This window comes from Aegilops tauschii, chromosome 4 (genome assembly GCF_002575655.3).
Source record: "Aegilops tauschii subsp. strangulata cultivar AL8/78 chromosome 4, Aet v6.0, whole genome shotgun sequence".
Lineage (NCBI taxonomy): Eukaryota > Viridiplantae > Streptophyta > Magnoliopsida > Poales > Poaceae > Aegilops > Aegilops tauschii.
The window spans coordinates 453,910,042-453,924,796 of NC_053038.3; the positions used below are offsets into that span (position 1 = coordinate 453,910,042).

Sequence of the window (14,755 nt, forward strand, 5' to 3'; positions counted from 1 at the left end):
ATGAGGATAAACATGGCAAATGAAATGTTTTGCCATATTTGAGGAAGATAGGACCCAAAAAAGTTATGAGAATTATTTGGGAATTTTAGGAGTGATGGAAATATAGGTTGCTTCACAACCTAGGGCAAAAAGGATGATTCCTTTAATAGAAAAGGAATATTCCCAATAAAAAGAATATTGGGATTGGGCTAGGATGGAAATTGTAACGCCCGGATAATCAAGCTACAGTAATCCCACACTAATGATGCCACGTCACCACGGTTACTTTGCTAATCTACCGTTAGGTCAAACCGTTTAAAAATTCAAATTCAAATTAATGTCAACGATAAAAGTTTTTCAAAATTTAAAACAAAAATGTTCGGGAGGTGCCATATTTTGCATAAGTAAATATGGTGCAGTAAACACATTTTTATAAAATGCCTAAATAATTTAAATTGAAATAAAACAGTAAAGAAAATAAATAAAAGAAAAGAAATTACAAAACAGAAAAAAAGAGAAAACCCCCCTGGGCCGTGGCCCAACTGGGCCAACCCATCAGGCCCAGCCGGCCACCCACTCCCCCCCCTTATCCACTCACCACCGACACCCCCCACTCCCCCGAAATATCCCCCCTCTCCCCCGATTTGGATCGGGATCGAGAGGAGACCGCCGACCCCGCGCCAGTACGCCGTCGCCGCCCGGAGCTCGTCCTCGCCGGACCTCCCCGCCGGCCTGCCTCCTCGTCGCACCGTCGTCTCCGTCCTCCTCCTCGTCCCCCACTGCCCGTGCCCTACAATCCCGGTGAGGACCCCGGTCCTCCTCCTCCCCGTGCCCTCACGCCGGCGCTCGCCCGCACCACCACACCGTTCGGTCCGCGCGCCCTAGCACGGACCCTCACGCACGCGCGCCCGCGGCGCCCGCGCCCCACCTGCGCCCGGCCTCGCGACGCTGCCATCCGCCCGCTCACCGCTGGCCCCTCGCGCTCACCACCACTGCTCCCGCCTAGCACCGCCGCTCCCCACGGCCCCTACTAGCCGGCCCGCGCGCGCCCGTCGTGGCCACGTCCGGCCACTGCACTCCGCCGCTGCCCTCGTTCGCCGCTGTGCCGCTGCGTGCTCCCGCGCGCTGCAGCCAGGACCGCGCTATGCGTCCACCCCCTTCTCCGCCCGGCCGCTGCTCACTGGAGCTCCGCGCCGCACTGCATCGCTCCCACCGGCCACCCCCGTGCCTCCGCTTGCCCCCGCGCGCCCCGCCGGCTCGCCCGGTGCCGCTTGGCCCCAGGCCGCGCCTCGCCGGCGCCCCGCGGTGCCCCTCCGTCGGCGCCCGGGTCCGCCCCGTCGAGCGCCCGTAACCGCCCGCACCAATAGCCCACTATGGCCTCTGTGCCACTGGACGACGGGCCCCACGCCCAGAGATCGTTAAAAAATGTGGAATTAAAAAAATATAAATAAAACAAATAATAAAAATAAATTTAATTAATTAATTAATTAACTAAATTAATTAAGTTAATTAATCCTGTTTAAATTAATCTAATTAATTAGTTAATTTAATTAAACAGTAGTTAATTAGCTAACAGCCCCTGACAGGTGGGACCCACCTGTGAGGTTGTCCAGGTCAACAGTCAACGTTGACTGCTGACGTCATGCTTACGTCATGCTGATGCATTAATTAAATTTCGAATTAAATTAATTTATTAAATTCTAAAAATGATTTAAATATTTAAAATTTAATATAAAATAAACCGTAGCTCGGATGGAAAAACTTTGTACATGAAAGTTGCTCAGAACGACGAGACGAATCCGAATACGCAGTCCGTTTGTCAGCCACACGTTCCTAGCGTAGCGAACATGGAACTTTCCCCCTCCGGTCCGTCTGTCCGAAAACGCGAAACATCGGGAATACTTTCCCGGATGTTTTCCCCCCTTCGCCGGTACCACCTACTGCCGCGTTAGGACACACCTAGCACTGCTCATTGTCATGTCACGCATCGTCATGCTTATGTTTGCATTGTATTTACTGTTTCTTCCCCCCTCTTCTCTCCGGTAGACTACGAGACCGACACTGCTGCTGCCCAGTTCGACTATGGAGTTGACGACCCCTCCTACTTGCCAGAGCAACCAGGCAAGCCCCCTCCCTTGATCACCAGATATCGTCTATTCTTCTCTATACTGCTTGCATTAGAGTAGTATAGCCTGTTACTGCTTTCCGTTAATCCTATCCTGATGCATAACCTATCCTTGCTACTACTGTTGTTACCTTTACCTGTAATCCTACATGCTTAGTATAGGATGCTAGTTTTCCATCAGTGGCCCTACATTCTTGTCCGTCTGCTGTGCTATACTATCGGGCCGTGATCACTTGGGCGCTGATCACGGGTATATACTTATATACTATATACATGACACCTGTGGTGACTAAAGTCGGGTCGGCTCGTAGGAGTACCCGCAAGTGGATCTTTGTGGCGGAGCGACAGGGCAGGTTGAGACCGCCTAGTTGAGAGGTGGGCCTGGCCCTGGACGGCGTCCGCGGTTACTTCAACATAACACGCTTAACGAGTTCTTGGTATTTGATCTGAGTCTGGCCATTTGGTCTATACGCACTAACCAGCTACGCGGGAACAGTTATGGGCACTCGACGTCGTGGTATCAGCCGAAGCTCTTTTTGACGTCAGCGACGGAGCGGCGCGCGCCGGATTGGACTGGAACGCCACTAGGCTAGGTCTGCTTCCGGCCGCCCTCGCAACGTGCAGGTGTGCAATGGGCGATGGGCCGAGACCCCTGCGCGCATAGGATTTAGACCGGCGTGTTGACCTCTCTGTTGAGCCTAGGTGGGGCTGCGACGTGTTGATCTTCCGAGGCCGGGCATAACCCAGAAAAGTGTGTCCGGCCAAATGGGATCGAGCGTGTTGGGATATGTGGTGCATCCCTGCAGGGAAGTTTATCTATTTGAATAGCCGTGTCCCTCGGAAAAAGGACGACCCGGAGTTGTACCTTGACCTTATGACAACTAGAACCGGATACTGAATAAAATACACCCTTCCAAGTGCCAGATACAACCCGGTGGTCGCTCTCTAACAGGGCGACGAGGAGGGGATCGCCGGGTAGGATTATGCTATGCGATGTTACTTGGAGGACTTCAATCTACTCTCTTCTACATGCTGCAAGATGGAGATGGCCAGAAGCGTAGTCTTCGACAGGATTAGCTATCCCCCTCTTATTCTGGCATTCTGCAGTTCAGTCCACTGATATACCCCTTTACACATATACCCATGCATATGTAGTGTAGCTCCTTGCTTGCGAGTACTTTGGATGAGTACTCACGGTTGCTTCTCTCCCTCTTTTCCCCCTTTCCTTTCTACCTGGTTGTCGCAACCAGATGCTGGAGTCCAGGAGCCAGACGCCACCGTCGACGACGACACCTACGACACTGGAGGTGCCTACTACTACGTGCAGCCCGCTGACGACGACCAGGAGTAGTTAGGAGGATCCCAGGCAGGAGGCCTGCGCCTCGTTCGATCTGTATCCCAGTTTGTGCTAGCCTTCTTAAGGCAAACTTGTTTAACTTATGTCTGTACTCAGATATTGTTGCTTCCGCTGACCCGTCTGTGACTGAGCACTTGTATTCGAGCCCTCGAGGCCCCTGGCTTGTATTATGATGCTTGTATGACTTATTTATGTTTTAGAGTTGTGTTGTGATATCTTCCCGTGAGTCCCTGATCTTGATCGTACACATTTGCGTGCATGATTAGTGTACGGTCAAATCGGGGGCATCACAGAAATGATATGATCTAGGGAAGGATTTGAGGATGACAAGCCACTCTGGAAATAAAGAAGAGGTCATCTTCTTCAGTTTCCAGACCACAAAGCCACGGAAAAAGAAAACTCAAGCAAAAACCTCAGAAAATCAAATGAAAAAGAAAGGGCCAAAAATCAGGCTGTGACATTTTTGTAGCAAAGGACAAGCCTGAACAATTTCTTATATGAAGGAAAACGCTCCCGAGGACACATGGGAATTATCGTCAAGCTAGTTTTCATCACGTTCATATGATTCGCGTTCAGTACTTTGATAATTTGATATGTGGGTGGATCGGTGCTTGGGTGCTGTCCTTACTTGGAAAAGCATCCCACTTATGATTAACTCCTATTGCTTGCATCCACAACTACAAAAGAAGTATGAAGGTAAACCTAACCATAGCATGAAACATATGGATCCAAATCAGCCCCTTACGAAGCAACTCATAAACTAGGGTTTAAGCTTCTGTTACTCTAGCAACCCATCATCTACTTATTACTTCCCAATGCCTTCCTCTAGGCCCAAACAATGGTGAAGTGTCATGTAGTCGACGTTCACATGACACCACTAGAGGAGAGACAACATACATCTCATCAAAATATCGAACGGATACCAAATTCACATGACTACTAATAGCAAGACTTCTCCCATGTCCTCAGGAACAAACGTAACTACTCACAAAGCATATTCTTGTTCATAATCAGAGGGGTATTAATATGCATAAAGGATCTGAATGTATGATCTTCCACCAAATAAACCAACTAGCATTAACTATAAGGAGTAATCAACACTACTAGCAACCTACAGGTACCAATCTCAGACTTAGAGACAAGAATTGGATACAAGAGATGAACTAGGGTTTGAGAGGAGATGGTGCTGGTGAAGATGTTGATGAAGATTGAACCCCTCCCGATGAGAGGATCGTTGGTGATGACGATGGCGATGATTTCCCCCTCCCGGAGGGAAGTTTCCCCGGCAGAACAGCTCCGCCGGAGCCCTAGATGGGTTCCGCCAAGGTTCCGCCTCGTGGCGGCGGAGTCTCGTCCCGAAAGCTTGCTTGTGATTTTTTTCAGGGTAAAAGACTTCATATAGCAAAAGATGTGCACCGGAGGGCCACCAGGGGGCCCACGAGGCAGGGGGCGCGCCCAGGGGGGTAGGGCGCGCCCCCCACCCTCGTGGCCAGGGTGTGGGCCCCCTCTGGTATTTTCTCCGCTCAGTATTTTTTATTATTTCCAAAAATAACTTTCGTGGAGTTTCAGGACTTTTGGAGTTGTGCAGAATAGGTCTCTAATATTTGCTCCTTTTCCAGCCCAGAATTCCAGCTGCCGGCATTCTCCCTCTTTATGTAAACCTTATAAAATAAGAGAGAATAGGCATAAGTATTGTGACATAATGTGTAATAACAGCCCATAATGCAATAAATATTGATATAAAAGCATGATGCAAAATGGACGTATCAAGAGGAAATTGTACAAGCGGTTGCAAGGGCTCACTCAAGGTTCCCGCACTATTGAAGAATGCTATAAAGAGATGGAGGTGCTGCTAATTCGAACAAGAACCCGTGAAAGTGATGAGGCGAAGATGGCGAGATTTTTACATGGGCTGAATGATGAAATATCAGATTTTGTGGAGATGTTTCCTTATGATACACTACAAGATGTGGTTCATCAAGCTATACGAGTTGAGAAGAAGAATCTGCGTAATGGTCGTACTCGTGCTTTCCAAGGCCGCAACACCACCCGTTCCTGGCAGCGAACACAACAGCCATATGGCTCTCAGTTTGAGGGTGCACCACCTAGGCACCCATATGCCTCGACGGCTTCCTCACCTGCTATTCGCAATCAAGATAAGTGGTCATCAGCTACAGCAGGAGTATCATGTGCTCCACCTCCAGAAAAGAGTTCTACACGCAACAGCGACATTCAATGCCACAAGTGCAAAGGAAGAGGTCATGTTTCTTCGGAATGCCCAAGCAAAAGAACTATGATCATCAATGAACGAGGTGAATGGGAGTCTGAAAGTGACCCTGAAGGTGGGAATGATGAAGTGGAAGAGGAGCAAGGTTGGGAAGTAGGAGGAACTATTTTATCTCACGAGGAACTTGATGGAGAAGCTTTGGTTGTATGTCGTTCACTTAACGCCCAGGTTGTGGAGGAGGAAAAGGGGCAGCGGCATAATCTTTTCCACACCCGTTGCCTTGTCAACTCAAAGATATGTCGAGTGATTGTTGATAGTGGCAGCTGCAACAATATTGCAAGCACGGAGATGGTCGAGAAGCTTCAATTGCAAACAAAACGTCACCCACACCCATACCGCATGCAATGGTTGAATGATTGTGGCGCAATTAAGGTGATTAGCAGCGTGCGAATACCAATTTCAGTAGGGACATATCAAGATGATGTTGAGTGTGATGTGGTGCCGATGCACGCTTGTCACTTGCTTCTTGGACGACCGTGGTTGCATGACTGTGATGTGCAAATCAGCGGGCGTGCGAATCTCTTATGTTTTGTCCATAGAGGAGAAAAGTTCACTTGGCTGCCCATGACACCCGAGGAAGTCTATCTTGATGAGATGAAAAGAAAAGGAAAGAAAAAAGGGAGAGAGTGATCATACACAACGAGTGAGCCACCAACATAGTGAGGGAGTGTTTCCACAGCCAAAAGCTCCACAACCAAATATGACCACGCCCCGGGAAAAGGAGGGGTTAGTTATGACAACTAGGAAAAGGGATATGCGGGAATTGAGAGAACCTAATACTCCATTCTTTGTACTCTTGTACAAGGAAACTTTATTGGCTGCTAACGATTTACCCTCAACTCTTCCTAGTGTTGTTCTTGATCTTTTGCAGGAGTATGAGGATGTGTTTCCCAAGGAGGTACCACCTGGTTTGCCACCGAAGCGGGGCATTGAGCACCAAATCGACTTGGTTCCGGGCGCCCCACTACCAAACTGGCCACCGTATCGAGCAAACCCAGAGGAGGCGAAGGAAATTCAGAGGCAAGTAGAAGATCTTCTTAACAGAGGGTATGTAAGGGAAAGTCTTTCTCCTTGTGCTGTTCGCATACTTTTAGTTCCAAAGAAAGGTGGTACCATGCGCATGTGCACTGACTGTAGATCCGTTAACAACATAACTGTGAGATATCAGCACCCTATTCCTAGGCTCGATGACATGCTTGATGAACTTTGTGGCTCCACCATATTTTCCTAAATTGATTTGCGCAGTGGTTACCACCAAATAAGAATGAAAGAGGGTGACGAATGGAAAACTGCATTTAAGACAAAATTTGGCTTGTATGAATGGTTGGTTATGCCTTTTGGATTAACAAATGCACCTAGTACTTTCATGAGATACATCCTTCATTGGCAAGTTTGTAGTGGTTTACTTTGATGACATATTGATTTATAGCAAAACTTTGGAGGATCATGTTGTACATATAAAATGTGTGCTTGCTGTCCTATGGGAGGAAAAGTTGTATGCTAACATGGAAAAGTGCACATTTTGCACAAATAAGGTTGTGTTTCTTGGCTTTGTTGTCTCAGCAAAAGGTGTGGAGGTCGATGAAGAGAAGATCAAGGCTATTCATGAGTGGATGCCTCCACAAAATGTGAGCCAAGTACGTAGCTTCCTCGGACTTGCAGGTTTCTACCGCCGGTTCGTGAAGGATTTCAGCACCATTGCTGCACCAATGAATGAGTTAACGAAGAAAGACACTCCATTCCAATGGGGTGATGCCCAAGACAAGTCCTTTCAAGAACTGAAGATGAGATTGACATCAGCCCCATTGCTTTCACTTCCTGATTTTGGTAAGACATTTGAGATTGAATGTGATGCAAGTGGTGTTGGCATTGGTGGAGTACTAATGCAAGAAGGTAACCCATCGCCTATTTTAGTGAGAAGCTTAATGGTCCAACTCTTAATTATTTTGTCTATGATAAAGAATTGTATGCACTTGTTCGATCTTTGGAAACATGGCAACATTACTTGTGGCCAAAAGAGTTTGTAATACATTCTAACCATGAATCTTTAAAACATCTAAAGGGCCAACTAAAACTGAACCGTAGACATGCAAAATGGAGTGAGTCCATAGAGTCTTTTCCTTATATTGTCAAGTACAAGAAAGGGAAGGATAACGTTGTTGCCGATGCATTGTCTAGGCGTCACATTTTACTTTCCCAACTTGATGTTAAAATCCTTGGTTTAGAAAACATCAAAGAATTGTATGCTAATGACTCATACTTTGCTGAACCATTTTCAAAGTGTAACAAGGGAAAAGGATGGGAGAAGTTTCACTTGCATGATGGATTTCTATTTCGAGCTAACAAATTGTGCATCCCAGATTGTTCTGTTCGTTTGTTGCTCTTGCAGGAGGCTCACGCCGGTGGTCTCATGGGACATTTTGGAGCCAAGAAAACTGAAAGTGTGCTCGTTGATCACTTCTTTTGGCCGCGCATGAGACGTGACGTGGAACGCTACATGATGAGATGCGAGATTTGTCACAAAGCTAAGTCCCGCTTGAATCCTCATGGTTTATATACTCCTCTATCTATCCCAAATACTTTGTGGGAAGATATTTCTATGGATTTTGTTCTTGATTTACCACAGACTAAGAGGGGGAGTGACTCGGTGTTTGTGGTAGTTGATCATTTCAGCAAAATGGCACTTTTTATCCCATGTCATAAGAGCGATGATGCTTCACACATTGCTGATCTGTTTTTTAGGGAAGTTGTGCGGCTACATGGAGTACCATGCACGATTGTGTCAGACCGTGACACCAAATTTCCGAGCTACTTTTGGAAGACCTTGTGGGGAAAACTCGGCACCAAGCTCCTATGTTCCACGACATGCCACCCACAAACTGATGGACAGACTGAAGTTGTCAACCGGACGTTGTCCATGATGCTGCGAGCAGTCCTCAAGAAGAATTTGAAGATGTGGGAAGATTGCCTACCTCATGTGGAGTTCGCATATAACAGGGCGGTACATTCGACCACTAAATCTTGCCCATTTGAACTTGTTTATGGCTTCAAACCTATTGCTCCCATCGATCTTTTGCCTTTGCCACTGCAGGAACGAACTAGCCTTGATGCCAGTAAGCGTGCTGATTTCGTCAAGAAACTTCATGCCCAGGCAAAGGAGAACATTGAGAAAATGATTGTACACTATGCGAAGCGAGTAAACAAGACCAGGAAGAAGCTGGTGTTCAAGCAAGGTGATTTGGTATGGGTACACCTTCGGAAGGACCGTTTTCCTGAGCAACGCAAGTGCAAGTTGCAGCCACGCGGTGATGGACCATTTGCGGTGCTCGAGCGAATCAACGACAATGCTTACAAGATCGATCTTCCAGAAGAATATGGTGTTAGCCCAACCTTCAATGTCTCCGATCTTTCCCCATACTTTGGGCCTTTAGAGTCGAGGACGACTCCTTCTCAAGAGGGGGAGGATGATGAGGACATCCCAACCATGGGCACCACACCACCAACCATCAACGGTCCAATCACAAGAAGTCGCGCAATGCAAATACATGATCAGGTGAACGCTAACTTAAGTCTATCATTTGACCTTGAAAACATGGTTGTGCCTTCACCTCCTTTGTTGTTGGTTGAACTCAGGTGCGACGTCGAAGAAGGCCAAACACATTTCAGTCCGTGCAAAACAATGTTTTATGGCAAGGAAACAAAGTTAGGATTTCATGAAGAATGAGTTGTCTACTGAAGAAACATTGTTCCGATTCTGACGAAACAATGTTTTGCATGAGTTTGGATATCTCAACTTGCGAAAGGTTTCTAGAACTCGAGTTTTCTGCTGAAGGAAACATTGTTCGACCCCAGTGAACAATGTTTGGTCGGGAACTGCCAACCACCTCCAACGAGAGTTTTCCAGAATCTACCTCATTAAGTCTCGAAGCCATTTAGTCAAACCAAAGCTGGTTCTCTTTCACACCTAAACTGGTTCCCAAAGCTAGTTTGTTTCCACACCTATCCAGGGGGTTGTCCCGATTATAAATAGGCTAGCTCTTCCCTTTGTTGGGACTTTTGGCCATTTCTATCAAAGACCAAAGACACAGACTCCTCCTGAGATTGGAGAGCTCTTGTTATCCTTATTCTCGTGATTCCTTGAGAAATTGCTCCTAATTCGTGCTCCACGACTAGATCGTGTTGTGTGGATTAGAGTTCGTGGTTTCCCTTGTGGATTGCACCTATCCCGTGCTCCACGACTTGAGCGTGGTTGTGTGGGGTAGTATTGCGGGTTGTGCATCGGCGAATGTTTGGATTGCAAGCTTCAGTGAGCCTCCTCCTCGTCGGGTCATAATCTCTTATTTTCCGTTTTCGGCTGCTTGCAGCTAGTTATCCCCATCCATTTATTGATCCTACGCCGTGAAGATCGGACCTCCCCTTGAACACCCTCTTCTCCGAAGACGGCGTCGCATCACCAGAGGAGCCCCAGAGCACGACCACGGGGGTTGTCAAAGTCATGAAAGGTGATGTGTCTGAGGCTCAGATTATGCAGAGGCTTAATGAGTTAGCTCCAGGTAACTTTCAGTGGGAGCTTATCAGACTCGAGGCTAATATGTACAAGGTGGACTTCCCTACAGCAGAGGACTTGCAGCGTCTTCTGAGTTTTGGGTTGTGCAGAGTGCCTGGTACAGAGTGCATCCTCGAGTTTCATGAGTGGAAGAAGGTAGAGCCATAGGGCAAGCCTGTTACTCAGGTCTGGTTACGATTCTCGGGGGCTCCATCGAAGCCGCTGTAGGATGCTCGGGTCGCTGCTAGCTTGGGGATTCTGGTCGGGAAAACCGAGAGAGTGGATATGGCCTTTACCCGAGCTAACGGGGTGGCCAGATTGCTGGTGAGTGTCCTGGACATTGAGTTTGTGCCAGACGTGGTTAAGTGGACGCATAGGGGCCAGATTTACAACCTCGGGATTGAGTTTGAGGATACCGAGCTTTTCGCGGAGTCTCTGGCAGGGACTGATGTGGATATGCATGATAAGGATGATGGTTCGGGTAATACGGAGGCGCGAGTGGAGGATGTTGGGCGAGAGTTTCCCAACGGCCCGGGTTCCGCCTCACAGACACCCGGGAATGGGGCTGCACCATCATCTACGGTGCCTATGAACACTCTGAGATTTGGTTCGTTTGAGCCAGCTTCTGCTCCTCCCAGACTTTGGAGTGATCGGGTGGAGTCTGATGATGTGCTAGAACACACGCTCCCTCCCCTGGACTTTGCAGATGCAGATGGCTCTATGGATGGGTGCTTGGATGTGATTGTCACTGAGAGGACTTTGGTCGAGGGGGGGGGGGGAGGAACCTGGGCAGGCGCCCCCCCGGTCTCCCACTACTCCTGTTGTTTCGCCACGGGTGAGGACTCCGATGATGCCGGGCGCGGTAATGACTGTGTTGCGGATCGGTGACGGGACCAGTTTGGGAAGGGGACCTGGGCAGGCGGCCTCGGCCCCTACTTCTCCTGTGGCGGTCAGGGGGGCTGCTCCTGCAGCGTCCACGGACTCTGAGCTGCAGGTCTTGATCCAGGCGACGCCGGCCATGGTGGCCGCGTCTCCTTCCAGTCAGAGGGCCGAGTCGGGTGGGGAGCGTGGGCAGGCGGCCCCCGCACTCTCTTCTCCTCGCGCGCCTTTGGATGGGGCGCCCCTCGCTGCGCCCCCGGGCGCCAGGTGCCGGCTGACGACGCCGGGTGCATTGGGCACCTCGCTGGTGCATGCGACGGCTCTTGGCGCTTCTCCGGGTGCTGCAGCCCGGCTATACGTTGGGGGTGGGGGTGGGGCTGGAGGCCTTACCCCGAACAGGGCCACTCAAGAGGAGATCATCGCTTTTGGAGGGATTCCGGATCCTGTTTCTGAGGGGCGACGGATGAGCTGCCGCCTCCATAGCCGGATATTGATGACATGCAGCTGAGGTGCGCCATGCGGGCGGCTAAGCTTCGTGACATTGAGGTCACTATTGGTATGTCGGTCAACACTTCCAATTCCATTCTGCATTTTTCTAATGATGAGATTATTCATAATGCAAATCAGTTAGGAGTTTCACTAGGTAGTAAAGATAGTGAAATATCTAAATCCGTTAATGATATCCTGGATCTTGAAGCGGAGCGCACTTTAGAACTGATTCGAAACTTAGCAGCGGTCAAACCTATGAATGATTCCGACATAGATGCGTTGGGAGTCAGGGTGCTCGATAATTTTTGTGCGGATCTTGCCCCATCCCTTCCTGAGACAGAGGAGGATGATGGTTCTATATCCCTAAGGGACACTACCCTTATTGAGGCTCAGGCATTTAGGTCCACGGAGCCCGGTTGTGAGGATCGGGTGGAGGATCAAAACAAGCCTAAACGCAAGTGGAAGCGAAAGATTTATCCAACTTCGGCGGTGCGTAGAAGTGCTAGGAACCGTACTACTAAAAAATTTCATGATGAAATATGAGAGGAATCTTTTGGAATAGTAGAGGTCTGACAAACTTGGCTAAAAGAAGGTTTCTAGCGGATGCTTCTATCGAACATAGGTTGGATTTTATCGCCCTCTCTGAAACTGGAAGGGACAATTTCTCTCCCCGGTTTCTAAGTACTTTATCGGGATGTGTCGATTTTGATTGGCATTGCTTACCTTCGAGAGGAAGATCAGGTGGGATCTTACTTGGGGTTAGATGCGAGTCGTTGGAAGTCCGAAGTGTGGTTATGGGAGATTTCGCCGTTAAGTTTCGGGTTAGATCGAAGGCCGATGGGTTTAATTGGGCACTGGTGGCGGTATATGGTGCCGCGTAGCCAGAACAAAAACCAGATTTTTGGCGGATCTTGTCCGTATTTGCAGTTCTGAGTAGCTTCCAATCTTGGTTGGGGGCGACTTTAACATTATTAGAAGGAGAGAGGAAAAGAACAATGATAACTTTGACGGCAGGTGGTCGTTTATGTTCAATACCATTATTGAAAGCTTGGATCTGAGAGAGATAGAGCTTTCGGGTAGAAAATTCACTTGGGCTAATAGTTTACCAAACCCGATGTTTGAGAAGCTGGATAGAGTCCTCGCGAGTGTCGAATGGGAGCAGAAATTTCCCCTGGTAACAGTCCAAGCGTTATCGCGCGCAATCTCCGACCACACCCGTTTGCTGGTTGACTCTGGTGAGGCAACGCATGTGGGGAATAAAAATACCTTCTCTTTCGAATTGGCGTGGTTTGAAAGAGAAGGTTTCTTCGATCTGATAGCCAGGGAATGGGCTAAAGATGCAGGAGGGAGGACTTCTATTGAAAGATGGTAGAATAAGATAAGGCACTTAAGAAGTTTCTTACGTGGGTGGGCTAAGCATATTAGTGGGATTTATAAGGTTGAAAAGGAAAGGCTCCTTACACTTATTCAGTCCCTAGATTTAAAAGCCAAGTCCACAATTCTGGAGACCATGGAGCTACAGGCTAAAGTAGACGTGGAGATGAGATTGAAAGAACTCTTGCGAGAGGAGGAATTGAAGTGGGCATTGTGAGCTAAGGTTCGCAAAGTTGTCCAAGGGGACGCTAACACTCAATTCTTTCATATGATCGCCAATGGCAACCACAGAAAGAAAAGAATCTTTCAGCTTGAGCAAGACGAGGGGACGATTTTAGGACAGGAAAACCTAAAATTATACATAACCAATTACTACAAGCAGCTGTTTGGGCCTCCGGAGGATAATTTCGTATCCTTGGATGAGTCGAGGGTTGAGGATGTTCCTCAACTTGCTGCGGATGAGAATGATATTTTGACCGCCCCATTTTCGGAGAAAGAGGTGTTTGAAGCTATTTCACAGATGAAGAATAATAAAGCTCCAGGGCAGGATGGATTTCCGGCGGAGTTTTATAAAAAGTGCTGGCATATTATTAAAGGGGATTTAATACCGGTGTTCCATGATTTATTCTCTAGACAACTTCAGTTGTTTCATCTGAATTTTGGAATGATAACTTTGCTTCCTAAGAAAACAGAGGCTGGGAGAATTGAGCAGTTCAGGCCGATCTGTCTTCTTAACGTAAGTTTCAAAATATTCACCAAGGTTGGGACTAATAGACTCACACAGATTGCGCACTCTATGGTGCAGCTGTTTCAAACTGCTTTCATGCCAGAGAGAAACATCCTAGAAGGGGTTGTGGTCCTTCATGAAACGCTCCATGAAATTCACACGAAAAAACTAGACGGGGTTGTTTTCAAAGTGGATTTCAAGAAAGCGTACGATAAAGTCAAATGGCCATCAGGCCTGGAGACACCAGGTAGAATCTTTCACGCAAAAAGGGAGTGTTGGAATTAAAGTGAATGACGACATAGGTCATTACTTCCAAACACATAAGGGCCTGAGACAAGGAGATCCGATGTCCCCTATTCTGTTTAACATAGTAGTCGACATGTTGACGATTCTAATAGGAAGGGCTAAGGATGCTGGTCAGGTAGGTGGCCTGGTTCCTCATCTAGTTAATGGAGGTGTGTCTATCCTACAGTACGCCGATGATACTATCATCTTCATGGAGCATGACTTGGCAAAAGCGAGAAACATGAAGCTGGTGTTATGCTTATTCGAACAATTGACCGGGTTAAAGATTAACTTTCATAAAAGTGAACTGTTCTGTTTTGGAAGAGCCAATGAGGAACAAGATGCTTACAAACAATTGTTCGGGTGCGAATTGGGGCCTTTACCTTTCATGTATTTGGGTATACCAATCCACCATCGTAAGCTGACAAACAGAGAATGGAAGTGCATTGAGGATCGATTTGAGAAGAAACTGAGCTGCTGGAAGGGCAAGCTGATGTCATACGGAGGCCGATTAATTCTCATTAATTCGGTTCTCACGAGTATGCCCATGTTTCTCTTGTCCTTTTTTGAGGTACCAGTTGGAGTTCGGAAAAGGCTGGACTTCTATCGTTCCTGCTTCTTCTGGCAAAGTGATGAACTTAAGCGAAATTACAGACTCGCTAAATGGGATATTATTTGTCGACCTAAAGACCAAGGGGGTCTAGGTA

The 14,755-nt window shown here is 47.9% G+C and overlaps 1 protein-coding gene across 1 annotated transcript; it reads left to right on the forward strand.

The window, feature by feature from the left end:
* The first annotated feature begins 5,301 nt into the window (after positions 1–5,301).
* Positions 5,302–10,462, forward strand: LOC141021957 (uncharacterized). The gene is made up of 8 exons (XM_073497818.1): positions 5,302–6,120; positions 6,620–6,795; positions 6,994–7,071; positions 7,178–7,641; positions 7,974–8,055; positions 8,138–8,189; positions 8,840–9,381; positions 10,153–10,462. Exons 1-8 carry the CDS (start codon positions 5,302–5,304, stop codon positions 10,460–10,462), a joined length of 2,523 nt encoding a protein of 840 aa, XP_073353919.1.
* The last annotated feature ends 4,293 nt before the right edge of the window (positions 10,463–14,755 follow it).